Source organism: Anabrus simplex, chromosome 2 (genome assembly GCF_040414725.1).
Source record: "Anabrus simplex isolate iqAnaSimp1 chromosome 2, ASM4041472v1, whole genome shotgun sequence".
In the NCBI taxonomy this organism is placed as follows: domain Eukaryota; kingdom Metazoa; phylum Arthropoda; class Insecta; order Orthoptera; family Tettigoniidae; genus Anabrus; species Anabrus simplex.
The window spans coordinates 662245219-662259727 of NC_090266.1; the positions used below are offsets into that span (position 1 = coordinate 662245219).

A 14509-nucleotide genomic window follows, 5' to 3' on the forward strand; every position below is an offset into this window, starting at 1 on the left:
TAAAATCAAAAACTATGGAAACACACTGTGCACATATCGCATAGCTAACTCGCTCAGTAAGCAATATTGCAAAACTACAACTTCAATGATTTGCCTAGTGTAAAAATAAAAAACACACTGTACCCATACTGCGCAGCTAACTCGCTCGGTAAACGATATAGCCAAAGTATAACTTCAAATTATTTACCTTCCATCATTCGTCTTGTGTGAAAATCAGTCGAACAAGTTATCGCATAAACATGAAATATCAGTCAATCTGTTGGCATGGGTTACAAGCATGTAGCTTATGCAGGAAGTAAAATTAAACAGAACGCTAGTGCTATAAGAAATACTCTGCTTACATTTAAGTCCCTAGCTGTTGAACAAGTTATTACATAAATATGTAACATGAAATATCGGTTCGGAAACATATTGTTTCAAGGATGAAAGGACTCTTCCTCCTCCTTACCGCACATTCCTTGTAGGGCTAAGGGGCTAATGTGCTAAAGGGCTATTGGGCTAATGGGCTAATGGGCTAAAGGGCTAAAGGGCTGAAGGAGCAACAACCTCATCGATCGCTATCAGCAAGAACGCTTGTACTTTGTTAAGTGTAGAAAATTAATCTTTATTTGTAAATGGTTTCATGTTCAGAACAAGGAATGGAACCTAGGGGTTACGTCTTACCTAATAAAATCCCCGAGGTGCGATGAGTTACGTTTTTCGAACTAGTGTTTGGAACACTGAACTTTTCAAGATGATAGCAGAGAGTTTAGCAATGTTCTGTTGTTGGATTATAAATTCCGCGCTACAACATGCATAAGGTGGCAGCCTTGAGGTTTACTGCCGTAAAGATGACAAGAGTGAGGTTAACAATGTTCCGTTGTTGGATTTTAAATTCCGCGCTATAACATGCATAAGGTGGCAGCCTTGAGGTTTACCGCCGTAAAGATGGCAGCAGTGAGGTTAGCGACGCTCTATTGTCCTTCAAAGTGAGGTTAGGGTTCGTCAAGAAGACAGCTGTCAAAAAAGCACGTGGCTATGTTTACCAAACAAGAGCACGTGGTCGTGACGTCACGGTCACGTAATCAATCCTTAGCTCGACGTCGTTAAGAGCAGCATTAGGATTAGCTATGCTCAAAAGTCTTGGGGACAGAGCAGCAGTATGAATTGCCATGTTTCAAAGTGTGTACACATCACCTATCGATTTTACATGAATCGACCATCGAACTAAACTTCATCCGCTAGACCGTGCTGCTATCTTAGCATAACCTATACACATAAAATTAAAGTACAATGAATAGCCATGTTTCAAAGCGTGTACACATTACCTATCGATTTTGCACGCATCGACTCTCGTACTAAACTTCTTCCGCTAGATTGTGCTGCTATCGTAGCATAACCTATACGCGTGACCTTAAAGTACAAAGAATAGCTATGTCTCAAAGCGTGTACACGTTACCTATCGATTTTGCATGCATCGACTATCGTACTAAACTTCTTCCGCTAGATTGTGCTGCTATCTTAGCATGTCCTTAAGGTACAAAGAATAGCCATGTTTCAAAGCGTGTACACATTACCTATCGATTTTGCATGCATCAAATATCACACTAAACTTCTTCCGCTATCTTAGCATAACCTATACGCATGAAATTAAAGTACAAAGAATAGCCATGTTTCAAAGCGTGCACACATTACCTATTGATTTTACATGAATCGACTATCATACTAAACTTCTTCCGTTAGATTGTGCTGCTATCTTAGCATAACCTATACCCATGAACTTAAAGTACAATGAATAGTCATGTTTCAAAGCGTGTACGCATCAACTATCGATTTTGCATGCATCAAATATCGTACTAAATTTCTTCCGCTAGATTGTGCTGCTATCTTAGCATAACCTATACCAAAGAACTTAAAGTACAATGAATAGTCATGTTTCAAAGCGTGTGCACATCAACTATCGAATTTGCATGTATCGACTCTCGTACTAAACTTCTGCAGGTAGATTGTGCTGCTATCTTAGCATAACTAAGACGCACGAACTTAAAGTACAAAGAATAGCTATGTCTCAAAGCGAGTACACATTACCTATCGATTTTGCAAGCATCGACTCTCGTACTAAACTTCTTACGCTAGATTGTGCTGCTATCTTAGCATAACCTATACGCATGACCTTAAGCTACAAAGAATAGCCATGTTTCAAAGCGTGTACACATTACCTATCGACTTTGCATGCAACAAATATCGTACTAAACTTCTTCCGCTAGGTTGTGCTGCTATCTTAGCATAACTTATACACATGAACTTAAAGTACAAAGAATATCCATGTTTCAAAGCGTGTACACATTACTTATTGATTTTACATTCATCAAATATCGTACTAAACTTCTTCCGCTAGGTTGTGCTGCTATCTTAGCATAACCTGTACGCATGAACTTAAAGTACAAAGAATAGCCTTGTTTCAAAGCGTGTACACATTACCTAATGATTTTGCATGAAACGACTATCATACTAAACTTTTTCCACTAGATTGTGCTAAAATCGTGTAAGTGTGCTGCTACCTTAGCAAAACCTATCGATTTTACATGCATCGACTATCGTACTAGACTTCCTCCGGTAGAGCATGTAGCAATCGCTTTTGTGTATCCCTAACCCATGTGCACGAACTTAAAGCACAAAGAAGAGCTATGTTCTAAAGCGTGTACACATCACCCACCGATAATGTATCGAATATCGTACTAAACTTCTCCTGCCAGAGCGTACGACTATCGCTTGTGTGTGCACGAACTTATAGCATAAAGAATAGCAATGTATAAAAATCTTGTAAACAAAGCAGCAGCATTAAGTATAGCCATGTTTAAATGCGTGTACACATCATGTATCTATGATGCACGCAGTACTAAACATATTCCATTAGAATGTACAAAGTTCGCATGTGTTTGTGCTGCTATCTTAGCATAGCCTATGTGCATGAACTTAAAGCATAAAGAATAGTTATGTGTAAAAAATCTTGTGAACACAGCAGAATGTTTACTACGTAGGTGTAGACATTGAACTTTGCATGCTGAGGCAGCATACTACGTGACCGTGACGTCACGACCACGTGCTCTTGTTTGGTAAACATAGCCACGTGCTTTTTTGACAGCTGTCTTCTTGACGAACCCTAACCTCACTTTGAAGGACAATAGAGCGTCGCTAACCTCACTGCTGCCATCTTTACGGCGGTAAACCTCAAGGCTGCCACCTTATGCATGTTATAGCGCGGAATTTAAAATCCAACAACGGAACATTGTTAACCTCACTCTTGTCATCTTTACGGCAGTAAACCTCAAGGCTGCCACCTTATGCATGTTGTAGCGCGGAATTTATAATCCAACAACAGAACATTGCTAAACTCTCTGCTATCATCTTGAAAAGTTCAGTGTTCCAAACACTAGTTCGAAAAACGTAACTCATCGCACCTCGGGGATTTTATTAGGTAAGACGTAACCCCTAGGTTCCATTCCTTGTTCTGAACATGAAACCATTTACAAATAAAGATTAATTTTCTACACTTAACAAAGTACAAGCGTTCTTGCTGATAGCGATCGATGAGGTTGTTGCTCCTTCAGCCCTTTAGCCCTTTAGCCCATTAGCCCATTAGCCCAATAGCCCTTTAGCCCATTAGCCCCTTAGCCCTACAAGGAATGTGCGGTAAGGAGGAGGAAGAGTCCTTTCATCCTTGAAACAATATGTTTCCGAACCGATATTTCATGTTACATATTTATGTAATAACTTGTTCAACAGCTAGGGACTTAAATGTAAGCAGAGTATTTCTTATAGCACTAGCGTTCTGTTTAATTTTACTTCCCGCATAAGCTACATGCTTGTAACCCATGCCAACAGATTGACTGATATTTCATGTTACATGTTTATGCGATAACTTGTTCGACTGATTTTCACACAAGACGAATGATGGAAGGTAAATAATTTGAAGTTATACTTTGGCTATATCGTTTACCGAGCGAGTTAGCTGCGCAGTATGGGTACAGTGTGTTTTTTATTTTTACACTAGGCAGATCATTGAAGTTGTAGTTTTGCAATATTGCTTACTGAGCGAGTTAGCTATGCGATATGTGCACAGTGTGTTTCCATAGTTTTTGATTTTACACTAAGCAAATCATCAAAATTGTACTTTTGCTCTGAACACATCAAACAATGTTCTGATCAGATGTTGAGGTTAACAACATCGATTACAGTGTTCGATTCTAGTCTTGTTATGTTTCATTCTGATCTTCTTAGAACAAGGGTACCCCCTAACATGTTCTAAACACATGTTGTATTGAGTACAGTGTTCGATTCTAGTCTTAATCACTTATTTTGTGTTCTGAACACATCGATCAATGTTCTGATCACATGTTGTATCGAGTACAGTGTTCGATTCAAGTCATGATCACTTATTTTGTGTTCTGAACACATCAATCAATGTTCTGATCACATGTTGAAGTTAGCAACATCGATTACAGTGTTCTATTCTAGTCTTGTTATGTTTCAATCCTATCTTCTTAGAACAAGGGTATCCCCTGACATATTCTAAACACACGATGTATTGAGTACAGTGTTCGATTCTAGTCTTGATCACTTATTTTGTTTTCTGAACGCATCAATCAATGTTCTGATCACATGTCGTATCGAGTACAGCGTTTGATTCTACTCTTCTTATGTTTCGAAAGTCTAAACATGCATAATAATGTTATCGCTGCACACGCTTGCCTTCGCGATGCAGGTTTAAACTTGTTCGATATAAAGCTATGCCTTGACATAAGAGGCGGAGGAGGAGGTAGGGAAGGAGGAGGCGGAGGAGGAGGAGGAGGAGAATGATAAGGCCTTAACAGCCTATGTATAGTCGCCATTGTTTAAAGATGATAGCTGTCAAAAGAATTTTTCAAATTATCCACCACCACATTTCAGCTAAAGAGGACAGCAGGGTGCTCTGTTGATTAAGCACATAGAATTTCAATTTGCTCTCCACCGCATGCATAACAGCAGCTGTTATCTTGCGCAGTAGCCTCTAAGCTAGCTTTCTTCATAAGAGTAGCTGCCATCTTGTGCGAGCACCCCTAGGCTGTCTCATAAGGAGCTATATATAGTCACCATTTTGTGTCCGCCATCTTGCGTAAGCATCCCTAGGACGTCTCAAGCTATCTTGTGTCTCATAAGAGCAGCCACCATCTTGTAGAAATAGATAGCTGCCAATGCCAAAGGGCTTAAGTAAGAATCGAACCGTTGATCTCATCATTAGACTACGTTTTTTCTTGTTCCTGATACTACGAACCTACGTATTAGGCGGAAAAATTTTGTCCGTTTTGCTCTACGATGCACCGTTTTCGATATATTTAACATTTTGCATTTAAGCCTCCAAATTTAATGAATCGAACCAGCATGGTACGTTATACTCTCTACCATAGTTAGACCTGATCATGTTACGAAGACTCGCTTCAATACAAGCTAAAACAGAGCAAATGCCAAAGGGCCTAAGTAGGAACCGAACCGTTGATCCCATCATTAGACTATGGTTTTCTTGTTCCTCATACTGCGAACCTAGGTATTAGGCAGAAAAATTTTGTCCGTTTTGCTCTACGGTGCACCGTTTTCGATATATTTAACATTTTGCATTTAAGCCCTAAATTTAATGAATCGAACTAGCACGACACGTTAGCCTCTAAGCTAAGAGTAGCAACCATCTTGCGCAAGCACCCTTAAAGCGTCTCATAAGGAGCTGTGTATAGCCGCCATCTTGTGTCCGCCATCTTGCGCAAGCATCCTTAGGGCGTCTCAAGCCATCTTGTGCAAGGACACTTAAGCCGTCCCATAAGAGCAGTCGCTATCTTGAGCAAGCATCCCTAGGGCATCTCATAAGGAGCCATGTATAACTACCATCTTGCGCAAGCATCCCAACGGCGTCTCATAAGAACCTGTGTATAGCAGCCATCTTGCGTAAGCACCCTTAAGGAGTCATGTATAGCCGCCATCTTATGCAATTAGCGTTGAGAGAGGGCTGCTGTAGAATTTCTCTTTTTAAATTATCCACCACCACATTTCAAAGGTATCTATCTAAAGATGGCAGCACTGCGGATGACAGGTGACGAATTTACATCTACTACGATAAAGAGGGCAGCACGGTGCTCTCTGGATTAAAGATGGCTGATGACAGCTGCACGTGGCTTTGTTTCCAAACAAGAGCACGTAGAATTTGCCGCCACCACATTTCAAACTAAAGAGGGCAGCACTATGTTCTGTTGATTAAAGATGGCGGATGGTAGCTGTCAAAAAAGCACGTGAGTTTGTTTCCAAACAAGAGCACGTGAAATTTTTCAATTTGCCGCCACCACATTTCAAAGGTATCTAGCTAAAGATGGCAGCACGGTGCTCTCTTGATTAAAGATGGCGGATGATAGCTAACAGAACTTTTCAAATTGCCCGCTACTACGTGCTTAAGGTAGTAGCCATAAAGAGGGCAGCACGGTGTTCTGTGGATTAAAGACGGCGGATGACAGCTGACGAAATTGCCCGCATGATAGCAGCACGGTGCTCTGTTGATTAAGGATGGCGGATGACAGCTGTCAAAAAAGCACATGGCTTTGTTTCCAAACAAGAGCACGTGGAATTTGCCGCCACCACATTTCAAACTAAAGAGGGCAGCACTATGCTCTGTTGATTAAAGATGGCGGATGGTAGCTGTCAAAAAAGCACGCGAGTTTGTTTCCAAACAAGAGCACGTGAAATTTTTCAATTTGCCGCCACCACATTTCAAAGGTATCTAGCTAAAGATGGCAGCACAGTGCTCTCTTGATTAAAGATGGCTGCTGTCATGTGGAATTGCCTGCCACCACAGGTATCTAGCTAAAGAGGGCAGCATGGTGCACAAAGATGGCTGCTGTCAAAAAGCATTTTTCAAATTATCCGCCACCACATTTCAAAGGTAAGTAACTAAAGAGGGCAGCACTGTGCTCTATAGATTAAAGATGGCGGATGACAGCTGTCAAAAACACGTGGCTTTGTTTACCTCGCGCTAGTTAGGTTAAGTTGGTAGCACTAAGGTTTAGACCCGTCAAGATGGCAGCACTGCCGATGACAGGTGACGAATTTTGCATCTAAAGAGGGCAGCACAGTGCTTTGTGGTTTAAATATGGCGGATGACAGCTGTCAAAAAAGCACGTGGCTGTCAAAAAAACACGTGGCTTTGTTTACCTCGCACTAGTTAGGTTAAGTTGGCACTACTGAGGTTTAGGCCCGTCAAGATGGCAGTACTGAGGTTAGCGATGCGTTGTTGTCTGTCAAAAAGCACGTGGCTTTGTTTACCTCATGCTAGTGAGGTTAAGTTGGCACTACTGAGGTTTAGGCCCGTCAAGATGGCAGTACTGAGGTTAGCGATGCGTTGTTGTCTGTCAAAAAGCACGTGGCTTTGTTTACAAATCTGTCAAAAAGCACGTGGCTGTCAAAAAACACGTGGCTTTGTTTACCTCATGCTAGTTAGGTTAAGTTGGCACTACTGAGGTTTAGGCCCGTCAAGATGGCAGTACTGAGGTTAGCGATGCGTTGTTGTCTGTCAAAAAGCACGTGGCTGTCAAAGAACACGTGGCTTCGTTTACCTCATGCTAGTTAGGTTAAGTTGGTACTACTGAGGTTTAGGCCCGTCAAAATGGCAGCAGTGAGGTTAGCGATGCGTTGTTGTCTGTCAAAAAGCACGTGGCTTTGTTTACCAATTCAAATCTCGCGCCAAAATTCAAATCTCCCGCCAAAATTCAAATTTCCCGCGGGAGGAGGAGGTGGAGGAGGAGGAGGGAGGAGGAGGAGGAGGAGGAGGAGGAGGCGGGCGGCGGAGGAGGCCGCAGAACTCTCCCATTATACTACTGACATAGTGCGCTAGAAATCCCAGATCTCTCCAGCGAGGACATTCAATAACTTGTAAGTAGAAAAAAGAAAAAATGAAAATCCACAGCCTTTTCCAGTCATTCGACCGGGTCAGGAATGGAATGAATGAGTCCCCCATCTAGCGGCGAGGATAGGAATTGTGTCGGCTGCTGAAACCTGTCGCACTCCTCTGGGACAATGATTAATGAAGGACAGATGAAATGAAATGATATTGGAGAGTGTTACTGGAATGAAAGATGACAGGGAAAACCGGAGTACCCGAAGAAAAACCTGTCCAGCCTTCGCTTTGTCCAGCACAAATCTCACATGGAGTGACCGGAATTTGAACTACGGAACCCAGCGGTGAGAGGTCGGCGCGCTGCCGTCTGAGTCACGTAGGCTCTAAATTGTAAATATTCGTAACATGGCAACAAAAACACCCCAAACTTTGGAGGGAAAATATATATCTCTTACTGAGAGCCCAATTTAATAGGGAAAGATACTTACTGAGTACACTTGTAGGTCTTCATTCTGGGTACTACTGTTGTTAACTTCCACAAAATATCATAACTCGTAAAGTAATACCTTCCGTGGAAAGTTTACCGGAATTTGCGGTAGAAATTTGAATTTTAAAATGTGATTTGTTGTTATTTGCATCCTTATTGATAAACTGAAGGAGATACCCTGATGAGCAATTCAGTTAAAGATAGCTGCCATTTTGGAGAATTGGCGTTGTGGTTGGCCCAGTAAATGTAATAGTGCTGCGTAGCACGTAACTGCTACGTCGTCAGATCTCGTACTGGGTCGTGTAAGTAAGAGGAAAAGAAAGACACGAGATCTCTCTCCATTTGATTGCGGCCAGAATATCGGTGCCTGGTGCATTGTTTATTCCATCTCCGAAGTCGTGCAGGCATTAGGCTTTCCACGGGCCACTGTATCAAGACTATTCCATGAGTACGTAGGTTCAGAGAATACCACCACCACCACCACCACCACCACGGTTAACTACCTTGGAGTACAACGTGCTGATGACGAAGTTCACCGTCGGTTAGCTCGGATGGTAAGAGGCGAAAGATTGGCCTCGAGTGCAGCAGATCACAAGCGAATTCAATACTGGACAACCACGAAAGGTCAGCGGCTATGCCTTCCAGAACTATCTCCTCGCGATAGGGTACAGGATTCACCATCCCACAGGAGTACCTCTACTCACCTAACCAAACCCCATGGCACTACGGCCCTTGAAGGGCCTTGGCCTACCAAGCGACCGCTGCTCAGCCCGCAGGCCTGCAGATTACGAGGTGTTGTGTGGTCAGCACAACGAATCCTCTCGGCCGTTATTCTTGGCTTTGTAGACCGGGGCCGCTATCACACCGTCAGACAGCTCCTCAATTGTAATCACGTAGGCTTAGTGGACCTCGAACTAGCCCTTAGGTCCAGGTAAAAATCCCTGACCTGGCCGGAATCGAACCCGGGCCCTCCGGGTAAAAGGCAGGCACTCTACGCCTACACCATGGGGCCGGCCGAATGAATAAAAAAGGGGTAACATATTTTCTTGTGGCATAATATTCATTCACAAAGATTAAACTATAAGTTAGGTAATTCAAGATGATAAGTCTTGGAAGAGTGTTCAATATAAAACTAGAGAGTTCGGAATAATAGATTCTGAGTTAAACAGTTACGTCGGCTTTCCAGTTTGTGAGATAAGTTTGAATATCACCCGTAAATGCATCTTTTCCCTCTTTCACGATCACCTTCACTTCTTTTCGTCTTTCTTGTGTATCCAAATCTTACAATCTTCATAACATAAACACAGTCACTCAGACCAAGAATGAGTGCATGGGAAAGTGTAAGCTCCTCGCAAGCAAATTCTCAGAAACGAACCCATAGATAAATTCTTCGTTGTGGGTATCCACAAGGTTTGTATCTACATGGAATGAGAATTGTCTGTCTGTTAGGTCATCAGCCCAGAGGCTGGTTGGATCCTCAAATAGCACCAGCAAAGGTTATGCGGTTATAAGGAAACCGCAAAAACCAATGGCAGCACCAAAATGAGGCGTACTAGGCAAGACGAGGAGTGCGGTAGTTTGCCATTGCTTTCCTCACTGGGTCATAAAGTGCTATTACAGCACGACTGACCCTATGAGCAACACCTTTCATAACACTCTGATGCACTAGTCGTGCTCTGAATGTCATTACTCAGCACCACCCATACCCCAGCAGCTTCCATATTGTCACAGCCATGGATGAGACTGGGACTTCGGTAAAAGCTACACTTTACTCTGGCCTGTGCCAAGAGATGGATACAAAAGTACTGTATCCATCAAGAAATGCCAGCAGGCAAGAATGAGAATTATAATTTGATAATTGCTCATTTTGTGTGCGTGACTTGTTTTTTTTTTTTTTTCGAGAACAGTTCACGAACATTCCGCACTAGGTAGTCGAAATTTCACTGGAAGCTTTCTTTCATATGTCCATTACTGTATGTAGGTAACTGGAGTGGCAGGAGTTTTGTAAAACTATGAACAAAAGTTTGAAAATCGGTTAAAATTCAACTGAAATATAAAGAAATTATTCCGCTAATGAAGGTCCTGATGGCATAAGCAATGTATACAATCTTTCTAAGTGATATTCTTCTGGGATTTTAAAAATGTACCTCAGTGGTGTGATAAATAAGAAAAATGCAATTTGGCTAGAAGTTTGTAGTATCAATAAAAAATTTCTAAAAGCATCCCCCACTGTGTTGAAACTATTGTGAATGTGCGAGAAGAAATTCGTTTGTCTACCTTAAGTGTTACTAAATTTTCATCCATTGTAAGGCTGTCCACTGGCAGTTATTCAGCCATCGTCTCTTCTTATAGGAGATGACCTATAATGAAATATAAGGAGGCAAAGTACTTACTTAAGCAAGTGGTAACAAGTCCACATAACATTTAATCCAAGAGTGACTGCTATTCTCTTTTCAATTCAATGAGCCTGTAACGTATTTTATTTCAAGTGTCAGTAAATTTCGTATTTCAAAATAGACTTGAAATTCGGTTTAAATTTCAGTATGAAGCCATTAATTCAATATTGCATGTTTTTAATGTTATATTCAAGTAAAAATAAAAGGTATTAGCCATTCTGTACAATAACAGGCCTAACGTGGTAATTTACCATGCTATTCCCAAGGAAATCAAATTGTGGATACCCTGGATTCTGCTATGAATGCAGTGGTAAATATGCAGAATTAAATAAATTTCTGAACATGAGGACCATTAAAATTTGTGAATAATTGTTTTTAACTAACTGTAATTGCATATTCTGCTTGTTGTGATTTTAGATGACCGACCTGACGCAGGAGAAGTGCCTAGACGTGATCAAGCGTTTTGAACCGACCCCAGAAGCTCGTGAAAATGGGCAGCTCTTAATTGACGGTAACTATACTGATTCTAGTCATCAGTGGCAACAGTGAGAAATCTAGCAGTATCGAGAAATCTGAAGAATACATACGTTCTTTTACCCTCTCGCCGACCGCTACCAACTACCTTTCCAGTCACTTTCACGTCTATTACCTCCAGAAAGGGTAATTGCACCAAATTTCGCTTCCCTAGCTATTACTTGCTCCAGAGCATACGAATGGGAAGATGTAACATTGCCAAAACTGAAAAATCATATTCAGTTGTCACTGAATCGACGTTAGTGAGTGAATATTCTAATATCACGTTTGCTATTTTATTTCTGTTGGTGTTCGAAAACCATGAAAAGTCGAATGTTCAGGAAAGTGATTCCCATTTGCACTTACCAGGTAATAGAAGGGGCAGAGATTGTAAAAGGTTAAAGATTTTTTTGAATTTGCATTACCTCGTACCAACACACATAGGCCTTACGGCGACAATGGGATAGGGAAGACCCAGGAGCGGGAGCGTGCCTTTAATTAAGTTACAGCCAGGGCATTTGCTTGGTGTGAATATGGGAAACCACGGAACAACATCTTCAGGGCTGCCGAGAATGGGATTCGAAAGCACTTTCACCCGAATGCAAGCAGAGGTTAAAGACATTGGCCATTTAAAATTAAACACAGGCAGCAAAACTGTATTTTATTAAAAAACTTATAGTTTTCACGTACATAAAGTTTCTTTCGGTCGATATTGTATGCAATAAGAAAATTAACATTAAAACAATGAGGCCTATTTTGACCTTTAAGGTTTACAATAAATAAGAACTTTGAAACCGTAAGGTATACAGTTTGAATCGCCTAAAATTACTAACGTGAATATTTCCGAAAGGGGACGCGAAATTGATGCGTTGAAATGTCGTATGGCTTTTAGTGCCGGGGTATCCCAGGACGGGTTCGGCTCGCCAGGTGCAGGTCTTTCTATTTGACGCCCGTAGGTGACCTGAGCGTCGTGATGAGGATGAAATGATGATGAAGACATTGGAATTAACCAATTAAGGTTAAAATCCCCGTCCCGGCCGGGAATCGAACCCGGGACCCTCTGAACCGAAGGCCAGTTCGCTGACCGTTCAGCCAACGAGTCGGACATTGATGCGTTGATTTCACGGAATGGAAGTATTGTACCCTTACTGGGCTTGACTAGGAGACCCAAGCATAATAATGCGCCTGTGTAACCTGATGAATAGCCACGGATGAGACTATAACGATGATAATAATAATAATGGCGTGTGGCTTTTAGTGCCGGGCGTGTCCGAGGACAAGTTCGGGTCGCCAGATGCAGGTCTTTCGATTTGACTCCCGTAGGCGACCTGCGCTTCGTGATGAGGATGAAATGATGATGGAGACGACACATACACCCAGCTCCCGTGCCAGCGAAATTAACCAATTATGGTTAAAATTCCCGATCCTGCCGAGAATCGAACCCGGGACCCCTGTGACCAAAGGCCAGCACGCTAACCATTTAGCCATGGAGCCGGACACTATATCGATGAGCGGCTGTATTACATTAACACCACTGTTAATTGAAAGAAATAAACAAACCTGAAAAGTAAATTTGGCTTTCACGTTAGACTGTAGGTTAAGTTGTTTGCATGTGAAAGTTTGGTTTCTCGGTTATCGATCTCAAAATATTCACCCAGTGTAAGGCTGTCCACTGATTAAATACCCGAACATGGTACCAGACAATCACCGTATGGATCCTTAATTGATACGACACAACCTTCCAATTTAACTTGGACCTATCTTTAATTATTAGCCAGCATTTGATTAAGTCAAATGTGTTCCTCATTGAATCATAATGCTCTGAAATTCTGTTTAAGATAACTGATCGACAAAAAGAAAATGATGAACACATCACTTGAGCAAAACTCTCATCATGACCCTATCTACTTAACAACACATTAAGAAAACACAAAGAAAAAAATATATTAAAAATGAACAGGTAAACGACATTGAAACTGCAAACTACTCTGATTTTTACGTTTAAATTAATAAATAATAATAATAAATCTCAGATTCATGACGTGAATAATTAAACTTAAAAATATATGCTCAACATAAGCATTCGAATTTAGTTGAAAAATATTTAAACATGGACTCAAGTAAATGGTTAAGTTGCTTTTCACAGATATAAAATTTTTGGTCTTCCGGATCTGAAAATAAAAGATGCATATTAATATCTTTTATTGTTTTTAATGTTCCGTAAAGCAAAACGATTATGCTACTTAAAATAAATTCTCACATGTGGACTTCTACTAAATAATCAGCTTCACTGCCAATGAATCCAACCACAGTCAAAATAAAACGACATGCTATACAACGGATACTTACAAGCCTAATCAGCAAGAAACATTAAGCATAAAATCATCAAGATCAACTATAACTTTAAAATGCGAAAACATGGAATATGAAGATAACTCAACTAAGCATATACTAGTAGTCAGAACCAATCACTAGTAGACGGGATTTTATGCGGTGAGAATCTGGTTACGCAGTGCTAGATCATGTGTACCTCAGCTGACTCGGTTTCTTACACCTACAATGACCTATCGTGTATCCCACTAAATATCCTTCCATGACCTAACTCAAAACATTACCAACGTAGATCCCACTTGGTACTACACAAATGATCCCTTGAATAAATAATGCCCAATAATAATAGTTTATTATATTCATAAGCCAAGCATCCGACTCATTGGCTGAATGGTCTGCGTGGAGGCCTTCAGTTCAGAGGGTCCCGGTTTCGATTCCCGGCCGGGTCGGGGATTTTAATCGCGTCTGATTAATTATTCTGACCCGGGGACTGGGTGTTTCTGCTTGCCCCAACACTTTCCTCTTCATATTCAGACAACACAGTACACTACCAACCACCACCGAAACACGGAATAGTAATTACATCCCTCCATACAGGGTGGGTGTCAGGAAGGGCATCCGGCCGTAAAACATGGCTAGATACACATGTGCAACACAGTTTGCACCCGCGACCCCACAGATGTGGTAAATAATTTCGTGTGGCTATTTCTAGCCGAGTGCAGCCCTTGTAAGGCAGACCCTCCGATGAGGGCGGGCGGCATCTGCCATTTGTAGGTAACTGCGTGTTATTGTGGTGGAGGATAGTGTTATGTGTGGTGTGTGAGTTGCAGGGATGTTGGGGACAGCACAAACACCCAGCCCCCGAGCCATTGGAATTAACCAATGAAGGTT

General features: G+C 41.5%; 1 protein-coding gene across 3 annotated transcripts in view; it reads left to right on the plus strand.

The window, feature by feature from the left end:
• Positions 1–14509, plus strand: part of LOC136864335 (inactive phospholipase C-like protein 2) — a 786053-nt gene that overhangs the window by 510239 nt on the left and 261305 nt on the right. For all 3 annotated transcript variants that reach the window (XM_067141176.2, XM_067141177.2, XM_067141178.2), the window contains exon 7: positions 11192–11285. In XM_067141176.2, coding sequence (XP_066997277.1) covers positions 11192–11285 — 94 coding nt within the window. The remainder of the gene's footprint in view (positions 1–11191; positions 11286–14509) is intronic.